The sequence below is a fragment of the Sciurus carolinensis genome, chromosome 12 (genome assembly GCF_902686445.1).
Source record: "Sciurus carolinensis chromosome 12, mSciCar1.2, whole genome shotgun sequence".
NCBI classification, from domain to species: domain Eukaryota; kingdom Metazoa; phylum Chordata; class Mammalia; order Rodentia; family Sciuridae; genus Sciurus; species Sciurus carolinensis.
In genome coordinates this window covers 30,826,603-30,849,353 of record NC_062224.1, presented here as the reverse complement: position 1 = coordinate 30,849,353, position 22,751 = coordinate 30,826,603, and the positions used below count along the sequence as shown (strand labels likewise).

The 22,751-nt window shown below is 38.0% G+C and overlaps 1 protein-coding gene and 2 pseudogenes across 1 annotated transcript; 2 read left to right on the top strand and 1 right to left on the bottom strand.

The window, feature by feature from the left end:
• The window catches only part of LOC124962348 (soluble calcium-activated nucleotidase 1-like), a 914,602-nt pseudogene that overhangs the window by 632,711 nt on the left and 259,140 nt on the right, over positions 1 to 22,751 (bottom strand).
• On the top strand, positions 3,367 to 4,140 carry LOC124961178 (spliceosome-associated protein CWC15 homolog; annotated as a pseudogene).
• Positions 19,093 to 20,122, top strand: LOC124961177 (tubulin beta-4B chain-like). The gene is made up of 2 exons (XM_047519903.1): positions 19,093 to 19,132; positions 19,788 to 20,122. The coding sequence occupies exons 1-2, from the start codon at positions 19,093 to 19,095 to the stop codon at positions 20,120 to 20,122; spliced, it is 375 nt and encodes a 124-aa protein (XP_047375859.1).

Here is a 22,751-nt window from a genome sequence, read left to right as displayed (position 1 = left end):
TTTTTAAAAAGGCCTACTCTCTCAAAGGCTATCTATAGCAAGAATATTTTGAAGAGTGTTAATATAGCCTTCTCTTTTGTATTTGTGTTTTACAGAACCTAGCACCTGTTTTTCCAAAGTATCCATTTTTATCAGGGAGGATTCAGATTATACTAGAAAAAAAATGAAGAAAAAAAGATGAACTCAGTAATCAGTTTTTTACAGCAAATGTAGAATTTTGGGAGGCCATAGCTGCATGGTAACTTCATACAGCAGCTGAGAGTCTGTGGAGAGGTGGGGTGGCACTTCACTTGTCAGACACCCTTAGAGGAAGAGCACACACCTCTGGACTCCTGATGACAGCCCTTTCATCCTGGGATGAATGAGTGTACCAGCTGCCCAGGAGTCCAGGCTGGGAACTATAGACTGGTTGTCTAGTCCCACCCTGCTTGGGTGTGTGGGGGCAGAGATAACTGTGTATTGACCCTCTGTGGGTTAGATATTTTCTTTCTAGACTGGGTGCTATCTGAATAAACTAGCAAAATCTCATCACTCTTAGGTTGAGGAACAAGGCCCCTGGGGTAAGAATTTCCTAGCAATATCAACTGTGCTTTCCTAATACAAAGACCATGAGAAACTTGGCCCCACACTCCTGTCTACCTCCAATCCACTGAAGCACCATATTGGAGAATGGCCCAATAGAATTCCTATTCTATTCCCTGAATAGACCTGCAGAGAAAACACAGATGCATATCCCTTTTGTGGCTACCCACTGCACTCCACCAGCTTTGCCCTGGAAAATAAAGACCTACATGGGTTATCTTTTCTAGAGACCTCCAGTGAACTCAGAATGAGAGGCATCTTCTGGTATCCTGAGGACTCCAGAGCACAGTAAGTAATAGAAAAGCACAAGCAAAGAGCAAGTGGGCTGCCATCATTTCAGTTACTTCTCTTCTCCCCATGACTTACCCATCTTTTACTGTTACTTATGAGAGTTAACATATATGTACCAACACATATAAATCTATAAATGACTATATGAACTGTAGAAACAAGCTCAGTGTACAATAAAGGATAATAAATTGTAGAGCATACGTACACATATAAATGGTATGGGGCCATCAAAAATATGAAACAGAAAAATACCAATTATACAATGTCAAATGAAGAAAGTAGAATATAAAACTACATGTTTTATAAATGTGCGTGAATTCAAAGTAAAAAACACCAATATTTCCATCATTATAGATTTCTTAGTACAATGAATTTTTCTGTATTTTCTAACATAAACTTGCACTGTTTTCAAAATTAGAACAAATGAAATACTATTAAGACTAATATGTATGTTGAACATAAGCAATCATAAATGACCAAGTCCTTATTTGTTACAATTATTGAAATGATTTCTTGTAAGCTTAATATTAATATGAAATACATTATGAAGAGTTTAGTGAAAAAACTTTCCCTAATCAGCAAAATTAATGTTTTCTCTTGTCTGCACTCATAGGAGACCTTTGCACCACACAGATTAGTGTACAAAAAAAAAAAAAAAAAAAAAAAAAAAAACATAAAAAACACAAGTTCCATGCAAAACCCCCAAACTTCAACAAATATTTAGATTTATGCTATCAACCCTCTGCCATGAAAAAATACAATTATAAGCTCAATAAAATGGAATTAAACTTGGAAAGACTTATATTTATTTATTCTTACAAAATACTTAGAAAATGATTACCTAACATGCAGATCTCTACAAAGAGGGGAAGTATAAATATAAAATCTAATCCAAAATCTCACAAGAAACATTTTAGGAAATAGAATCCTACTAACCCAAACCTTGACCTAATATGTCATACACAGGACATTTATCTTTTCCTCATCCTGTAACTCTACTATCATAGATGCAACTTGAATTCAGGCATAACTCAAAACATGCAGAAGGAGGATGGAATCCTTAGTTTTCTAGTAGTGCAACAGAAGTAAGTGAAAAAGGCAGGTGGAGGAGGTGGACAGCATTCTGAAGGTGCCTGTGCCCAGAAGGGCACAAACTAATCTCAGAAATAAAAAGGTAAATCCTGATTTATTATAGGAAGATGAAGTTTAAAACTAGCCAGCAGTTCAATACCATTCCTATCATTATGCCAAATTTCACCACTTTCATTAGACATAAACATGCAATTACCATAAAATGATAAAAAGGGGCTAAGAAGAAAGGTCTGCATAGAAAATTAGAAAAGTAATGTACGTGAGAGAAAAATTCTACTATGCTTCATCTTCATGTTATGTGACATCTTCATGTTATGTGACAAGGTTTGTGACAACAGTCATTGCAGATGCCTGGGAAACCAGGAAGGAGCCTGATGGGTGTGTGGTATGGGTATGTGGTATGGGTGTGTGGTAACCAAAGAACTATATACTCAGAGAAACTTCTGGGTGGGTTTCAGCACTTCAGGAAGTTGGTGTAATGGAGAAGAGTGAATGGAAGAGAAACTGGAAATTTAGAAACAGATGTAAAACCTGTCAGCCTTCTTTCTTGTGTTTCTAACATCAAATAAAATGAGATTTACAAGGAGTCCAAAATTTTATTTTCCTTCTTACCTTAGAAGAATGGAAGGTAAACAGTTGATTTTACATCTGCCTTTTCTTGTCTATGAGTAGAAGGCTTTTGTCTTCCATGAGACTTAAGTATTTTCCTGTTGTGATGTGGCATAGTCAGACAGCTGGTCCCATCTTATGTTGTTCCCACTCCACCTAAGAAAACAACAGAACTTGGTCCAACAGCATCACAGGAACAGCAGAAATTAAAACATGCAGGTTGCACTATACTTAAATACAAGTGTACACATATATATATAATTAAGCTGCCATCTTTATAACATGAGGAAAAGGAAATACACCTATATACTTAGAGTGTCTATTCCTAAATTTTCTGAATTGTGAAGTTTTGTAAAAACTATGAGTTTACTCCATTTGCACCAGTCTGCCACTTCATTTTTCACTGGATGAAAAAAAAGAAAATGTATGCCAGGAACAGAGGATTCTGGGGGCCAAGAGTGGCAAGGGTTTCTGTGTGATCTCTGGAGGTTGTGCATCAAACCTGGGCTGAAATGAGCTACAGGAGGACAGCACCCTTATCTTTCTTATGCAGGTGGGACAGGAAAGGAAAACCAGGGTCAAGTAGGTGGCAGGTGGAGGAGCTCCAGAGCTGTGGGCAGAGTGGGTACCTGTGGAGCTCTCCAAGTGCCATGGAGAAAACAGCAAGAAGGGAGCTTTGCCTATAGCTTAAATGGGCTCAGGTCCTCCCACCAACAAATTCCGCACCAGAACAAAGACAGGGAGTTCTTCATGACAGTCCAAGGGCAAACTCTCAGAATACCAATTCACAAGATGCAGGATTCAGAAGCATCCTGCAGCAGAAAACCCTGTTTCTCCCTCTCTGGACACATCCTTTACTCTTTATGTAAATCAAGAGAGAGCATAAAAGATGACACAGTAGACAGGCTGACTTTTGAACCTGCAAGAGGTGGAAGAGGAAAAGGAGAAGGTGATTTGAGCCAACTCTCAAAACAATAATCAAGCAGAGATCTTCCCTCTCATATGAAGATAAAATACAGACTACTCAGGATGCCCCTAAAGAGGTTCCTAGCCTGACTTCAGGAGGGAGTTAGAAGAAAAGAGAGCTGCTGCAAGGGAAAAAAATAGGGATCGTCCAACCTTAGAACATACAACATCCTCTTCAGTGTCAAAGAAGCCTCCATAGATCAGATTCCAGTGACCAACCTCGATGCAGATGATCCTTTAACAGATGAGGAAGAGGAAGATTTTGAAGAGGAGAGTGATGATGATGATACTGCAGTTCTTCTTGCAGAACTGGAAAAATTTAAAAAAGAAAGGGCAGAAGAGCAGGCCAGGAAGGAACAAGAACAAAAACCTGAAGAGAAAATTCATATGGAGAACATTCCGAGTGGAAACCTTCTTCTTAATCTCACAGGCCCATCCCAGCTTCAGGCCAACTTCAAAGTTAAAAGAAGGTGGGCTGATGATATTGTGTTCAAGAACTGCACAAAAGGTGAAGATAATCAAAAGAAAAACAAAAGGCTGGTAAATGATACCCTGTCATCCGAATTTCACAAAAAGTTCATGGAAAAATATATTAAGTAGTACAGTGTTATGTGCTTAATTAAAGACTGTAAAATGTCAAAAAAATGTATGCCCAACAAAATTTTACCTTTATACTCAGTATTTATCAAGTGTTAATATTTAGGTGGATTTGATCAACTGTACATTCACATTCAATGAAACAATATTATTATTATCATTAATAATACTAAAAGAAAAACTTCTTCAAATTACAAACTAATAGAAAATATATAAATGTATATAAACATTTTGTTGAAAGGCGTATGGTGAGAAGGAAAACTCTTCCAGTCACAAAAATATACTACCTTGTGTTAACATTCTATAATGAGAGGGTAACTGAAATGAGAAAGAAGAACCTTACACATTGGTTTTTTAACTGCTAAATAAGATAAGGTCAAATATTTTTAAAATAAATTAAAGTGAGAATGAAATCACAACAGCATTTTCAAATGGATACTTTGAAAGGAGTGGTGGTACCATTTTAAAATGTCACTCCTTTAGTACACTGGAAGTTATCTTCCATGAACCTACCTAAACTAAACACAGAAAAATTCCTGTCCACCTTCCAATGTTCGAAAGATGTACAAATGTTTATGAAATTACCATGTGGGATATTTAACCAAAACCAACTGAAGACCACTAAACTATTGTAATCATCATTCCATAGGTTATAATCTCACAGGAAAAAAAATCTATAAAGGCAGCAATTGGAGGAAGATACTGCCCATGCCTATGGGGAGAAAGATACTGCCCATGGGGAGGAAGTGCCCATGGGGACTGTAGTCCTCAGTTCTTTCCTTAGAGTGTAATACACCTTAACTTGAGGGGTGGGGTTGTGGCTCAATGGTAGAGCACTCACCCAGCAACCATGAGGCCCTGTGTTTGATCCTGAGCATCTAATAAAAATAAAGGCACTGTATCATTAACAACTTATATATATATATATATATATATGATTTATATATATATGATTTAACAACTTTTATATATATATATGATTTTTTAAAACTTGAATGGTTTTCAAAGGACTAAACCTTCTAATTATTAAAATAAATCTGATACTTTAATTCTATTTAACACAGCTTAACACCACACCTTTATTGATACTGTATTTAAAGGACTTAAAGACAATTTTCAGAGAGCCTTTGAACTGATCAAAACTGTGTATGTCTTTATCAATTATTACTATAATGAGTATTTGTGACTTTTATTACAGTCTAGATTTCTCAATCAGGTATTGAGCTCTCTGTAAATAAAGACAGAGACCACCAAATATACCTCTTGTCCTGCCACTCAGGCTGTTTCTTGTTGCACAGGAGCCTGGGTCTGGGTTGAGACATTCTACTTATGAAACTCTTAGCATGTCTAGTCTCCAAAGGCACCAGAGAAAACACTGCTTTCATAGTGAACAGTTCAGTTGAAACAAAAAGGGTCAATTTTTACTCTTGCAATGTTTCATTCTTTGGACTCTTTTTCAAGTCAATTAAAAGAGGAACACAAATGGGATGGCTTTAGAGTAAATCAGCATACTTTTTGACAGAAGATAACACATATGGAAATAAAAATGGTCAAAATAACAATAAACACCAACTTAAGCATATTCTCTATTTTTTTTCATCTAATCTCATTTGTTCCTTCCTTCCCTCCTGTAAAGAATAGATTCACCTTATTCTTCTAACTTTCGTCCATGAGGGAGAGCACCCCACAGACACATCCCCTTTAATCCTTATGGCATAAAACCACTTTACCAGACTTTTTCATCTCAGCAAAAACACCTCAGAATTTTCACTAACAGGAATTAAAACTGAAAAATTTAAAAATAGTTACTAATTATCTTAACATTTAATGGTACCTTTGAAACCAGAGTTCTGTGATGAAACTCAGTTCACTGCTTCTGCATGCAGGTGAGGGTCTGCTCAAGTTGCAACACTTCTCTTGGCTACAGAGGCCTGGGCTTGCACTTCCACCTGCTAATGTCAGTCCATCCCATCAAGTGCTGCACATCCATTTCTCCTTCTTTCTGAATTCTTGTCTCATGAAGTTGAAGAATTTACTCTGCAGAAGAGAATCCTAGCACTGTAACACCAGACTCCATGGCACATTTTCCTCATTAGGTCACTCTGCTAGGGGTTTATACAGTTCTTGGTTCACTGCTTTTGGTTCAAATCTATGCTAATTAGGACTTGGACCATACTAACTGCTATTGGTCAGTTCTTTTTCTTTTTGTAAAATACATAAAGATTTATGCATAGCAGCCCCAAAATGAAAATAACCCAACCTTAATCAACAAGTGAGCAAACACAATGGGAATATAGCTCAGTGTCAAAGCACTTGCCTCACATTGGTCAAGCTCTGGCATCAACCCCCAACTCCAAAAAAAAAAGAGAAAAAAAGAACCCTACTCAAAAACCATAAGAAAAAAATGTGAATAAGCAAATTTTATAAATACATAAAACCATATTGATGGAGAGACACCTAACTCAACTAAACTCTCTGTTCTTAGCTTACTACTAAATTTGCCTTAGGCATTAAGATTTCATAAATGCTATTGTGAATGCTGTTCTAGAAAACAGAAAATGCAGTCCCTTTCTTTTCACCTTATAGGCTACACCTTGACCTAATGTTTTTATGTATTATTCTTGTGCTTGGTGTAAGACCTTCTTAGGATTTGCTGAAGATGGTGGTACATAGATTGATATTGCAAAAGGTGGTAAGGTTTATCAGGGTTTATCAATTAGAGAACAGGATCCTCTAGAGAAATATAAGGCACCACAAAGTCCTTTGAGTTTTCAGCAGTTGCTAGTAGTACTCTGGCAAATATTCTTATTAATTGAATATTTATGTTTAGGGTTAAACATAGTGGGGTATCTAATCCCAATTTGGGTCTTAGCTTATAGTGAATTCAGGTATTCTAAAACTACTTTATTATGTTATTTTATTATGACTAAGTTTTCTACAGCTTAGAGCTCAGTCTTATTTAATGATTATCTTAGTCACACTTTACATCACATTGTATTAACTAGGGTCAATTATGACCACGGTGGTGGGCACAACATTTACCAGTCCTGTTATAGTATAACTTAGTATAACTTTCATTTACATGTTAATTTTAATCATTGTTCTGTGTGTGAGCAATTACTGGGGTGTGGCTGAGCAAAGCCTTGTGAGTTACTTATTATTAGTGAACTTGATACCTGCACCTTTTGATCATATCTTGATATAGAAGGCATTCTCACTGGGTCAGAGATGCTTGCATGTGTAAGTTTACTACAAGCTAATAAAAAGATCAGGACCAAACCTTTGTGTTTATAGAGTATACTCGTCTAAGCATTGTCAGTGTTTAAGCTACATAAACTGATTATAAATTTATACAACTGTATATTGACTTGAAATAAGACACATCTTATATAGGGTGGGTAAGATAAAGTATTATGTAGGTATTATGTTAATTAGTAAGGGTTTAGGAAGATTTCTAGTTCCTTGTGTTCATTAGTGGGACTTTAGTATAAAAGAAGATTAAATTTTAATTTATTAGTATGGACATACTGGGATAAAAGTTGATAAATTTTAGATCACATAAGAACAACATTATCCAGGGTTAAGAATAAGGGGCCAAACATTGTGTAGGTAATATGAAGGGTTCTTGTGAAATTCTTTATTTTTTTGTCCATCAAGCATAAATATATTAATACCCTATGGTTAATACGCTAGATGAGAATACTGAACTTATAATAAGTCCAGTTACAATTGAATTGATTGTGTTGGGGCCTCTGACAGTCAATGGTTAGTGGAAGCATACCTACAAAATAAAAGCCACTAAAGACATGAGAGTTAGTTATGTTGGATCACCTTCAAATATGACACTAATCCATTGTGATGCCTTATTTAAGGGGAACTTGAGATTGAGATACAAGTTATGCCCCTGAGGTAGGAACCAGATGCCAGATAAAGATTCAGATAAGCTACCCCCAAGTTTCATAGGATAAGAGCAAGAAGAGGGACACACATTGGGTTGGTTGATGGTTTCATGGAGGATGGTAGACTGAGAGACCTCTGTTGGAAAGGGCTATCCATTTGGACTGTGAAAGGACTATGACCGAAATGGGGTCTGTGCCACCAGTAAATTGGATATGATATGCAATACTAGAATTTGTGATAGTGAAGAATATCTGACTCCTCAAAGAATTAGCTATGTGGGATAATTAATATGAGGTTTTATATGTACTATGTGAGATGATGTGCTTGCTTATATGCAGGGGATGGGTTTTAATATTGATTAAACATAGAATGTACTAGGTACTTATTAAAAGTTTTTATGGATATACATTATCATATGGGAGCACACATTAATGCACACTATACACAGAGGTAATTTTGTAAATAATAGAGTAATTAATAGTGACATAGAAGTCAAATTTGGAAGAACTGGTCGAGTGTTAGTGCAGGGAATAGTTTAAGTTAGTAATATCAACTTTGGGAGCTGAAGGTGGAATTTGTTCTTTTCCCTGAATTTTTCTCTAAGAAGTTAAGTTTGAGACTTCTTTTTGGGTTTACAAGATCAAGATAATATTTATATTATTAGGGTCCTTCATTTAAGGAGATTGTTTTTGAGTAAGCTGACAGTTGGAAGAATAAGGAAAATAATAGTGAAGTGAAGGATGGATACTAGCTGGTCAATAATGATAAATGGGTATTCAACTGGTTGGCCTCCAAACTCATCCCTCTACTCTGAATGACATGTCATAGGTCCATCTGGTGTAATGGCAACAACCACTGAGAAAGGAAAGTGTGGTCACCACAGCTCCATGATAGGCACTGCAACACAACCACATAGCACTATGGCTGGCTCTGTTATCCTTGATACCAGTACCTCTCAGGGCACCATGAGCTCTACAAAAACAGGCACCATACCCTGGCCACCACTGTTCTTCAACACCTGGATCAGGGCCTTTCCCATGGCAGGCATTCAATTCATCTTAGATGAATGGATGAAGATTCTATTATAGTCTCAAAGTCTGGGTCCCCAACCACAAGATTCATATGCTGAAATCCTATGCCCCCAGCCTTGGGAGGAAGGGCTTTGGGAGAGGATTAGGTATTAAGAGCAGGGACTTTAGAAATGCAACTAATAGAGACATCCTCTCCCCTTTTGCCATGGGAGGACACAGTGAAAAGGTGCCACCTAACCAAATAGGTAGTGCTGGAGTTTTGAACTTGGACCTCCTAGGCTCCAGAATAAAGAGAATCAAACATTTGTGATTATAAGACACATATATTATAGCCTTCTGTTATAGAAATCCAAAGAGAAAGAGAACTTGTAGCAATACCAAGATTCATGAGTTCCCAAGTTCATGTGTCCCCAGCATGACGGCCTCTGTTATATAAAGATGTCCCACCAAGAAACCACCCAAGGAATTATGATGCTTAAGGAAGTGGACAGAAAGGAAAAGGAAACGTTCTTGAGGTGAGGTATTTAAATACATAAACATTTTGAATTACCTGGAAGAACCAGGTGCAGGATGGGCAATTAACCAATTAACCAAAACTGCAAATGTGCAGTTTTACTGTGCAAATGTAAAGGTAAAATGTGTTTACGTACTGGAACATTTTCATCTTGTGGGGGGGAGTACACTTAGAATTAATCTCTTGGTCCAAAAAACAATTACTTTAAAAGTAAAAATATGTGTGTGCCTGAAAGCACTGTGTTCTTAAGAGACATACATGGTTATTATAGTATTATCACCTCTTAAGGTAAGTTTCAGGGAATTGTAACTATATCAAGATTAAATAATAGTAACATCAAATCCTTTCTTAATCAAATGAGATGTAAATAGTTAAGGGAATAAACATTTTTAATAAATGTTCAGATTTCTTTGATACAGAATAACACCAGACGTTCTAGATGTGGATTGCAATTCTGGATTGCAAGAAAGGACTGGGAGGACACAGGCAGAGCAACCTAATAGTGAGCAAGGGAGGAAAGTCAGGGAAAGGCCAGGTATAGGGCTGGGGTGCTCTAGATGCCAGACTCAGAGGTAAGCAGATGGGCATCAGAGGTCATGGACTTTAGTGGGGAAGACTGTCAGGCTCTCTGAAGTCTGAAATTAAGACTGAAGGAGAGAAGAAAAAAGGCAGAGAGAACATCCAGAGACCTTACAGGATCTACACATCACTCAGGTCTCAGATACAGTCCCCTCCCTCCATATACAGCAGGGACAAAATGACATGAACAAATGCTCAGATGCTGAAGGCCCGTGTGTAAAATGGCATCGCTTTTGCATATTATCTATAAATGTCTTCCCTCGGACTTTAAATCTTTGCCAGATTACTTATAATGCCCAACACAATAAGAATACCATATAGATAGTTGTCTTTCTGTGTCATTTAGGGTTTGGCACAGATCCTAAGCTTCTGAATAGTTTCAGTCCATGTCTAGTTGAATCCACAGAGGCAGATCCCATGATTGTGGTGAGTTGACTGTATTTAGAGTATGTCAGGTACATACATGTGAGATGGAGATGGTGTCTTCAGGGAATGGGTACAGTTACAGAATGTAAAAGTTTCAGACTGGAGACAACTATATAGAAAGCTATACTTCCTCTCATGGACCAACTAGATTCATGATCCAATATCTACAAGGTAATCCAGAACTTCCATTGTTGTATCCACCAGTTCTATGTGAAATTTGTTATTTACAACTTTATTTTGAAAGGGATAATAAGAAAAATAAAAGTAGAATTTGGAGAAGAAAATATTATTATCAACAGGGAAAAAATGATGACATAAGTATCCAAAGAAATGGGCATAATGGTTAGAAGAACAAAGTAATGTGATGTGAAGCATTTGACAACTTTATTAAATTTAAAGCACCTGATGACAAGGGTAATCACTATGGTCACTTTATATTATTTGTTATGAACACAGGTGTCACTGGCTACCTGGCCTAAAATGTTTCCAAGTGCCTTTAAATCAGCACAACAACTCTAATACATACTTTCTCTCTCTCCACTTTGCAGATCAGGAAATGGGACACGAATCTGTTACCATGTCCACCAGTGGTGGACCTGGACAGCTGGGGGCTTGAGTGCAGTTTCAGGAATGGGTCCCTGGTCAGATTAACCCAGTAGTGGGAAATTCCCTCCCCTGCCAGAATGATTTGTTTCGAGGTCAGGAACTGTGTGGCTAATGAAACATGAACAGTAGTTTATCAGGTAGTTTGGGAACTTGCATGCTCTTTCTCAAAAGACAGCTACTTGAAGCAGCCTTCTTCCACTTTCCCCTCCCATGTCAGGGGAAGCACACAGCTGCAGGAATTGAGAAAAGACAGCAGAGGCCATAAAAGGGAGCTGGCACTGCAGAAAGCAGAGTGCCAGTTACATGAGCCCAGAATCCCCCTCTGTGGCTAAAGGCAATTAGGGTTAGGGTACTCAAGTTGCTGTAGACTGAACACACCCCAACAGACACACCATTCCAACTGCAACTGTTCCCTCTCTTTCTATTTGACCAAGTCATTTTAAAATTATATCTCTAGCCATGTTCCATAAAAGCAAACCACAAAACTAGTCACAGTGAGGAGTTGGGCTCACACCCTAGCCCCAGCACTTGGTAGAGTACATTAACACTTCTTCTGTAGGTTCTAAAATGATAACAATAAATCCCAAGTAACTTTGTGGAGTTTTGTGGTGCACAGGCTGGAGGGATAAGTAGCTCAGAAGGATAAGGCTGAAGTGTGGACTTTGCTGAATGGACTTTTCTATGACCACATGAAAATCATCATAATTCCTTCTGCTCAAGTTCACTGCTCATGGACACAGGAGCATAGGATCTGCTGAAGGGACCAACGGAGACTGTGACTAGGTGACAGGAAAAGGTAAGATGCATATTACCTCAGTTTACCCACAACAACATTCTCTCTGAACATTATCCACAGGTGACATACCTCTGCACAAATCACTTCCTTTGAGGAATTCATCTGGTGTCACACACACCAGATCAAGTTACACTATGCTGTTAAAAAAATATACCCAATCCAGTCTGTCCCTCATTCATAAATTCAGTGCTATAACTTCTACACTCAGAGAAAAACATATTTAGTATTTTGGCACCACAACAAAATCCTCATCCTGATGATGCTGTGGGTACAATAATGAATCTAGACTCTTGTAAAGCTTCAGTGTTTTTGATTTTGCTCACAGAAATTCTAGTCATATGTTACCCTCCTATGTCTAAGAGCCACAAGTTTTATTTGCTAAATTATAATGTGACTTTATAAAGTTTAACAAAGGTCAATTACATAACAAAGAATTTTCAAATATTTTGAGTGCTGTACGTTCTTCATAGTAAAAGTGCCTTATTTCTTTTCTATGTTCTGGTAAACCTTCCTATTCCACCAGAATCCAGTCATTTCATCAATGTACATTTACAGGATATCCTCTCTATGCCAGATGCTAAGTTAGATGACAGAGCTGCAAAAACCAGAAAGGAACTGTTCTTGCCTTCAAAACCAGGACCATACAACAAAGTAAAAATGTGGTAAGTACTACAGTACGATGAATGCCCACTACCCAAGACAGCTGCATACTCACTGGCAAAATCTGAGGCCCCTCCCGATTCTGAGTAAGAGAGAACTAGAAGTTACTGCAATACTTTAAGCCCATAATAACAAAGGCCTATGTTTGTAATGGTCCAACAGGAACGTGGCAGAAACCACCCCAAGCATCACTTAACTTATATTGAGCACACTTAGAAACTGAGAAAAGCTGATCCAATCAAGACCAGGGAAGGAGATTAGAGCAGATCCCTGCCACAATGGGGCTGTGAAAAGAGGGGGACTTGTGACAATGACTTTAGAACAAAATGGAAATATTTAATCCACATCCACAAGGAGATCTCTCACCTCACAAACCACAGCATGGACAGCCTCTGCCATTACCCAAGCCCATCTGTTACTCCAGCTACTTTCCTCACTCAGACAGATTTAGATTAACATCATTAGTTATTAGTAAATTACTAAAGATTTAGTCTTGATCAGGAAAATGTTATAAAACTGCTGTTAGCCTGTTAAACATACTAACTCCATTGTGTTGGGAATTCCAAAGTCCTTACCCAGCAACTCTACAGAGAATTAGGGATGGTTTTCCAGGACTCACTGGCTTCTTGCCAGTGGTGTCACTTCAGTCAAGTACATGGCACTGCTGTAGATGTGAAGTTGGTTGATGCACTCCAGCATGAGGCTTATTATTTCCTGGAGGGTAAAGAATCCCCATCTGATGCCACCCACTGTCATAATGAATATGCTAACCCTACTTAAGAAAATAAGTCTGGCTCATGGTGTTGTCTGTTAATAATAAAAAAAATTGAGATGGCTTATTTAAAGGACTGGAAGATAGATAATTGCACAGGAAATAAAATGTTCTTCAAATAATTCAAGTCATTTTAAATCCTGAGTGCCATTTTCAAAGAGGAAGGGAAGAATAACATAAAATACTCATTGTACAATTGCATTTGTATGATTTAATGCTAGACTAAATTAGTCCATCATAAATGGCAGTCTAATGTTAAGTAACCATCTTTCCTGGACAGTTTTAACTACCTTAATAGATACAATTCTTTTATTTGATATTATGAAATCTTTTTTCCCTTCTTTTTTCTTGGTGTTCCTACTGTGTTGATTGATTCACAGTATATATGCACACACACACATTTGTTGTTTCTCATCCTTAGCATTTTTAATGCAGTTATATTTCCTTGCCTTGTTTGAGGGTTATGACATTTTTGTTTTATTTTGTTTGCTTGTGTCTCATTTCTTTCTCTCTTCTTCCTTCTCCCATTAACAACTAAGTTCCTTTGTTCTTTCTTCTACTTTTCTTTTTTCTCCTCTTTATTGATAACCTTCAGTTGCTATATCTGTGCTCTCTCACTTCAAGTTTTAAGCATTCTAAACTTTTTTTTTAACCTACCTATCACATTTTCTGTTTTCTTAATGGACTGTTTTTCCACTATCTTTTAGAACTATTTGGTCCATGTTACTGCTGCCCCTACCATTCATGCTGTTGTGGTTTTTAATTATATGGATGGCATAGTTCACACCTGCAACTTAGTATAATGCCAGTTCTTGTTCACAGTTATTTATTGTTTATGCTGCTGGCAATTGTTGACCTTGCCATTTCTGTTTTGGGGTAGTTAGTGTTGTAGATGTCATAGTAGGTACTGGGTTATTTATTATAATGCTGTATATAGTTTGCTTCAGTTGTTTTTTTAATTTTTTTCCTGCTTCTTCTGTGAAGTGCTAGCAATCTACAGAGAAACTACAAGTTCACAGGGAATAAACTCTGCTAATAAACTAAACCAAACCCAGTGAAGAGACAGCTCACCTTGATCTATACCCAAATTAACTGTACTTGAACTTCAGCAACACTGTACCTAAAAATCACAGAAAACTCAAACCCCTAGAACAAATGATTAGGACCCAATAGGAACAACTGACAGGACCCTTAGTTTCCACTCATGGACCTTTACTTCTATAGAAAAAACAGAAGACACTTTGGCAAGAGAAGGTCATGCCCTAAAAAAACCCACATGTAATAGTGGAAGATAAATCAATCCCAAAAGATACATAAAACCCAACCCAGGAAAACATGAAATATGAATATACAAGGTAACACAATACCTTCTCAATTTCATGATTCACCAGCAACTGACCCTAAAGATATTGAAATAAAGGAAATATCATAAAACTTCATAAGTATGACTAGAAAAGTGGTCAATGAATTCCAAGAGAACACAAATAACAACTGAGCAAATTAGGAAGGTAATAAAGGATATGGATGAGAAATTCAATAAGGAGTTACACATAATGAAAAATAACCAAACATAAACCTTAGAAATGAAAGACACAATAAATCAAATAAAATATTCATCTGAATGTCTGTTAGTGTAGACCATGCTGCAGACACAATCTCAGAGCTGGAAGACAAAGTGCCAGCATTGACCATTCAGACACTATTTAAGGAAAGAAAATAAACAAACATGATAGGAATAACAAGAAGCCTGGGACATTAAGGGATCCAATTTAAGAATCACTGGAATTAAAGTGGGTTATGACATACAACTAATGGCATGGATAACTTCTTCAGGGAGATAATAACTGAAAAACTTCCAAACCTTGACAATGAGATGGACATCCAAATACAGAACTCCAAATAGGCAAGATTGAAAAAAAAAAAAAAAAGATTCTCCATAATGCATTGTAATTAAAATGCCTAACAAAAAAAGAATAGAAGTTTAAAAGCCTCAAGAGGAAAATATCATGCCCATTTACATACAAGTCAATCAGCATTACCTCTCATTTCTCAGCATGAACTTTAAAATCCAGGAAAGTTTAGAATGATGTGTCCCAAGTCCTGAAAGGAAATAACTGTCAAACAAGATTGCTATATTCAGCAAAGTTATTTCTCAGATTCAGAAAAGAAATAAAAACCTTCTAAGATAAGCAGCAAGTCATAGAATTCATGACTACTAAGCCATTATTACAGAAAATTACAAAAATATTTCACACAGTAGAAATTTAAAAAAACTCTAGTACTCACAAATGAAAAAAATCTCATTTGAAGAATAGTTAAGCAAGTGAGAAACAGGACCAAATTTAACATAAGAAATAAATCAAAATGGCAAAAACTAATAAACATATCTCTGTAATAACATTGAATTTAAATTGTCTTAACTCTCCAATTAAAAGATGTAGGCTGGTAGAATGGATTAAAAATAAGAACTAACTGTGCTATTTGAAAGGGACACACCTTACAGGCAAATACATGCATAGGGTGACAATGAAAGGATGGAAATTGATATACCATTTGAAGAGAGTCTGAAAACCAGCAAACTAATCATTTTCATTTCCAATGAAGCAGAATTCAAGCCTAAATTAATCAGAAGAGATCAGAAAGGTCACTTCATACTGGTAAAGGAAACAACTCAACAAAACAATACAACAAAACAATATTTATGCCCCAAACATTGGTCAACCTAATTATATAAAACAGAAAACACTGTGACTAGAGCTTCAGATAGTTCTCAGTACAATGTAAGGTGATTACAACACACCCCTCTCACCAGTCACACAGAAACTCAGTAAAGACTCTTCAAACCTAAACAATATTTTTAAAAAGAACTTAGCAGGCATCTATAGAATATTTCATTCAACAATATTTGAATATAATTTCTTCTCAGCTGCTCATGAAAGCTTCTCCAAAACAGACCATACTTTAGGTCACAAAACAACATTTACCCCACATGCACACACACACACACAAAAGATGCAATTCATTACATAAATTCTGATCACAGTAGAATAAAATTAAACACCAAAAAAAGTACAGAAACAATATAAACATAGAGATTGAACAAAACAATTTTGAATAATGAGTGGGTGATAAAAGAAATCAGAGGAGAAATTTAAAAGTTCCTGGAATCAAATGAGAATAATGATACACATACCAGGACCTCTAGGACACTATAAAGCCAACTGTAAAAGGAAAGTTGATAGCTATAAGCACATACATAGAAAAATCAGAAATTTAAAAAAAATAAAAAAGTAAAAAACAACATAACAATGCATCTCAAGGCCCTTGAAAAACAAGAGACAACAATTTAAAAATACTACAAAACCAGTAAAAGGAAGGATATAATTGATTAGATTTGAAGTCAATGAGAATAAAAACACAAAAAAAAAATCAAAGAAGAAAAGAGCTGGATTTTCAAAAAAGATAATCAAGATTGAGAAGCCCTAGCCCAAACTAACCAAAAGAATGCAAATTAATAAAATTAGAGAAGAAAAAATCACCACAGACATCACAGAAATCTAGAGGATCATTGGAACTATTTCAGAAACTTACACTCCAACAAATTGAAAAATCTAGAAGAAATGGAAATGTTTCTGGACACATGTGACTTGACAAAATAGAATAAGGAGGACACAGAAAACTTAAGCACACCAGTAACCAGAAATGAAATAGAAGCAGTAGTAAAAAGTCTTCCAATGTGGAAAAGACCAGGACCAGAGAGATTCTCACCTGAATTTTCCAGAACTTTCAAGAACTAATTCCAATGTTTCTCAAGTTATTCCATGAAACAGAAAGGGATTGAACACTTTAAATTCATTCTATAAAGCCAGTATCTCACTCATACGAAAATCAGATAAAGCACATGAAGTAAAGAAAACTACCAACCAACATCCCTAATGAACTTAGAAGAAAATATTCTTAGTATTAGCAAATTGTATTTAACAACAGCATGTTAAGAAGATTGTACATCATGACCAAGTTGTTTTTATCCAAGATGAAAGAATGATTTAACTTATGCAAATCAAAAAAAGTGAACCACAGAGTCAAGTCTCATACCTTGTCAAATTCATAATGATGGTGCTGGTCTTGAGTGCCTGTCTCAGAAGACAGCCTGTGAGCTGCATGTTGTATTCCCCAACAATCCCAGGCCATCTGAGAGAAGGGCTGCACATGCCTTCCCTCCTTTCTCTTTTGCAGTAGGACCTCAGGGTTGTGCAGTTCTTTCTCACACAGTCAGGTGCCCCAGGGGGAGTCATCCCACTCCAAGCTGCTGTGGTTATTTTTAATTTCTCTATCATTATTTCAGGAGTGGGCATTTGACCAAACTCTGGTTAATGAGACAAATAGTCTGGTGTGCAAAGAGGTTCTGGAAACATATTCTCTCCTAAGAAAGGGCTGAAAGAAAAAGTGGTCTCTCTTCTTTCTTTGGACACCGTACTGTCTGAATAATTAGAGCCCTGTAGCCATCTCGCTATGGTGAACTGGCAGCCAGTCAAGAGATGGACAGTGAGGGTCGTTGACTCTGGGTCCACTCTGTCTCTGGATTAACAAACTGCCTTTGGGAGTTTCACAAATGTGGCACCAAGAGAAGGAAGTAAAAAGTGAAAAGTGGGAAGGTCAACAAAGCAGTGCTGAAAACAACCACAGCCACACGAGCTGGGCAAATGCTCTGACACTGAGCTCCTTGTCCAGTCCCCCAGCTTGTTCTCTTGATGAACACATTCCATGGGGCCACAAAAGGTGTCACAGTCAGCAAAAATGTTCTCTTTACCAGAAAAAAAAAATAAGCTAAATACTCCAATATTAAGTGTCAATTATTATCAGTAATCTTTGTAATGGAATATTAAATTATGGTCAAAATTCTATTAAGAAAATGTATTAATACATGAGACTTTATTAAATAAAAATTAAACACAACACAGTATGTAGCTGACCCTAGTTGGCATTAACAAAATACAAATATGCTGTAAGTTCTAGTGTGCACACACACACACAGGTGTATCTGAATGGTGGACTGTAAACTACTTAAATTATCCTACTGTCACATCACAGTATCCTCTTGTAAACTTTTCTATAACAACATCTATTAAATATAGAACATATTTTCAAATAGCTACTACCTCATGAAAAAAAAATTACTACCTATCTGCCAGAGATATTAAAAATAAAGGTCCACTAATTTTTACAGTAAAACATCCTTCTCAATTTCATCTCCACCCTCTCTATTCTTAGCCTGTCCTCACATGCTTCACCTTCACCAACTAGGGAGGCCTAATGGCACGGAGACATGTCGGGAATGCAGGGCCAGGCAGGAAACAAGCCCAGGGACACGGAGACACACTTAAGGGATGCTTGGTCATTATTCTCTTGGCCCTAAGCATGAGCTGTGACATGTCACATCAGCATCCAGAATCACAGTCCCTGAGTGGAAATACAGAGAAACCTGGACAGTAAAGGGAATTAGAATGCAAACTCTGAATGCCACAGAATATTAGGCGACAGTGGAACAGAATGTGTGAAACGCCAATGCGGTAGGTAAAACGTATTAAGAGGTACATTGTTAGCTAACAGGAATTAAAACTGAGAAATTAAAGAAGTTTCAAATTATCTAACATATAACTCTACCTTTGTTATGGAGTTTCGCGATGAAACTCAGTTTACTGCTTCTGCAGGCAAGTGGGGGTCGGCGCAAGCTGCATGTCTCTGTAATCCAGAAACGTCCTAACAACAGTCCATGCCTTCAAGCATAGCAGCTCACCACCCACCAATTCCTCCAAATTCGAAGAATAAACTCCGTCGACATTGCAGGTTTTCAAGAGTAGCAGTAGCTCACCAACCATTTCTTCCCCACTCCCCAATCAGAAGAAGTAACCTGGCCACAAAACAGTAAGCAGAACACCACCATACCACTGGAACACCACATGCTGCACCCTGTTTAAGGGTTTATATAGCCCTTGACTCACTGCTATTGGTCCAACCTTATGCTAATTAGGGTTTAAAAGAAGGACCAATGATATTGGTCCAAATTCATGCTAATTAGTGTGTGCAACGTAATTAACACTATTGGTTAGTTTATTGAATATTTATTGAAGATTCATTCATAGCAGCTCATTAACATGTGCATGAATGGGCTGGCTGTGTTCAGTCACAAAGCACATGCCTTGAACTTATCTAACCTTGGGTTCAATCCCCAGTTCCAAAAGAGAAAAGACAAAAAAGATAGCATCATCAAAAAACAAGAAAAGGAGAATCCGTGAAAAAGCAAGATTTATCAATACATAAAACCTTACTCAGGACACTCTGCATGTCTGTCCCTCTGCACTTTAGTTCATCTTACTTGTTACACCGCCACCACCAGGAGGGAGATCTTGCATCTGCAGGTTGGGCAGTGTGGCAACCAGATCAGTGTCAACTTCTGGGAGGTGATCATCCAGGAGAATGGCATTGATCCTACCAGTATATACCATGGGGACAGTCATCTGCAGTTGGAGCACATCAACGTGTACAACTACAGCAAGGACACCGATGGCAAGTATGTGCCCCTCGCTGTGCTCATGGACCTGGAGCCCAGCTGTATGGACTTGATGCACTTGGGCCCCTTTGAGCAGATCTTCAGGACAGACAACTTTGTCTTCGGTCAGAGTGGTGCTGGAAATGACTAAGCCAAGGGACACTAAACAGAAAGCATGGAGCGAGTGGACTGTGCTGGATGTTTTGAGTGGGTAGAGAGCTCTGACTGCCTGCCGGATTTCCAAATGACCCACTGCCTGGGTGGAGGGACTGGGTCTGGGATGGGGAGCCTCCTCATCAGCAAGATCTGGGAGAGTACCCAAACAGGATCACAAACTCATTCAGTGCGGTGCCCTCTCCTAACTGTCAGACACAGTGGTCGATCCCTAGTCCACCAGCATGCTTCCATTTGCAAGACATTCCATAAGTCAATACTTAAAAAGAACAGTAAGTCTTGTAAGGGTTGTAAGAATGGTTGGAGGAAACTGAACAGGTGCATGGGGAAATATGTTAGGTTAATCAAATGCTTTTATAACTTATTTTTCATAGTAGTCTTATGACATACATGTTTTCTAAATATCTGGAGAACAATACAACTAACAATAATAATATTTTATGCTGGTTAAATTTCAATATAACTGAACATTTTCTTTAAAATATTTAGATTCTAAAAAATGTTGGTAACTGCCACTGCTAATCTATCCATAATGATCTTGGCTCCAATTCTAGCATCAGTTTTCCATGTGTCTTGAAATTCCTTGTTGGGATTTTGATTTTAAAGGCATCTATATATTCTATGCATTAATTTGGGAGCAATTCATTTTTTGATTGAACTTTCTTTTCTATCCATGAACACTGCATAAATAACTCATGTTGTATACTGAGCCTTCATTTTAAATTTTTTTTAGGATCCAAGATGGCGGCCTAGAGGGAGACTGCACCCCCAGTTGCTCCAGAACCCAGGAGTTAAGAAGGGGAGGCATTGAGAGACATGGACTGAAATAGAGCCACGGGTGAGTCTGCCCACTGGGTAAAGTTCGGCCTGGGTGGCAGGCCCAGATAGAGGTGGCTTATCGGAGCCGGGCAGGGCAGCTAGAGTCATCCACAGGCAGCCCTGCGCAGTCCGGCAGTGGGCCCCGCCCACACAGCCAGCTTCTCCAGGTTCTCGGAAAGGAACTGGCCCGCTAGTGAGAGCATTTCTGACCAGAACAAGCTCCGAGTCCCGGAGCCACTGCAGCCCAGCATACTCCGGCAATGAACCAGCGGAGAGCCTTGATCCATAAGTAGCCTCTGGGATAAGGGCAGGGCAGCCAGAGACCTCTTCAGGCGGCTCTGCCCACTCCGGCTGCAGGCTCTCTTCACGGGATGATCCAAGATGGCGGCCTAGAGGGAGACTGCACCCCCAGTCGCTCCAGAACCCAGGAGTTAAGAAGGGGAGGCATTGAGAGACTCGGACTGAAATAGAGCCACGGGTGAATCTGCCCACTGGGTAAAGCTCGGCCCGGGTGGCAGGCCCAGATAGAGGTGGCTTATTGGAGATGGGCAGGGCAGCTAGAGTCTTCCCAAGGTAGCCTTCCAAACTCCGGCAGTGGGCTCCTCCCACTCGGCCAGCTGCACGGTGCAGGCCCACAGTGAGAGCATTTCCGCACAGAGCCAGTTCCAAAACGTGGAACCAGTAGGGGGCTAGGAGCAGTTTTCTTCTGATGAGCTGCTTTATCAGATTCCTCCAAGACATCAGGCTACTGAAGGCTGGGAGGTGATACACTGGAAATCTACCGGGACACTATAAGCCAATAGCAGAAAACTGCAATATATCAGGGTCCCACTGACAACTGACCAATATGAGAAAACAAGGGAAGAAAATGTCCCAAACAAACCTAGATACTACATCAATAAAACCCAATGACAGCACAGCAGAAGAAATGTCAGAAAGGGAGTTCAGAATGTACGTAATTAAAACGATCAGGGAAGCTAATGAGGAGATGAAAGAGCAAATGCAGGCATTGAAGGAGGAGATGAAAGAGCAAATGCAGGCATTAAATGATCGCACCAATCAACAGTTAAAAGACCAAATACAGGAAGAAACAGATCATTTCAATAAAGAGTTAGAGATACTGAAAAAAAAACAAACTGAAATCCTTGAAATGAAGGAAAAAATAAACCAAGTTAAAAACTCCATAGAAAGCATAACCAATAGGATAGAACACGTGGAAGACAGAACCTCAGACATTGAAGACAAATTATTTAATCTTGAAAGCAAAGTTGGCCAAGCAGAGAAGATGGTAAGAGATCATGAACAGAATCTACAAGAATTATGGGATATCATGAAAAGGCCAAATTTAAGAATTATTGGGATTGAGGAAGGCTTAGAGAAACAAACCAAAGGAATGAACAATCTATTCAATGAAATAATAACAGAAAATTTCCCAAATCTGAAGAATGAAATGGAAAACCAAGTACAAGAGGCTTATAGAACTCCAAACATACAAAATTACAACAGAACCACACCAAGGCACATTATTATGAAAATACCTAACATACAAAATAAAGACAGAATTTTAAAGGACACGAGAGAAAAGAATCAAATTACATTCAGAGGGAAACCAATAAGAATACCAGCAGATTTTTCAATCCAGACCCTAAAAGCTAGAAGGGCCTGGAACAACATATACCAAGCCCTGAAAGAAAACGGATGCCAACCAAGAATCTTATACCCAGCAAAACTTACCTTCAAATTTGACGATGAAATAAGATCCTTCCATGATAAACAAAAGCTAAAAT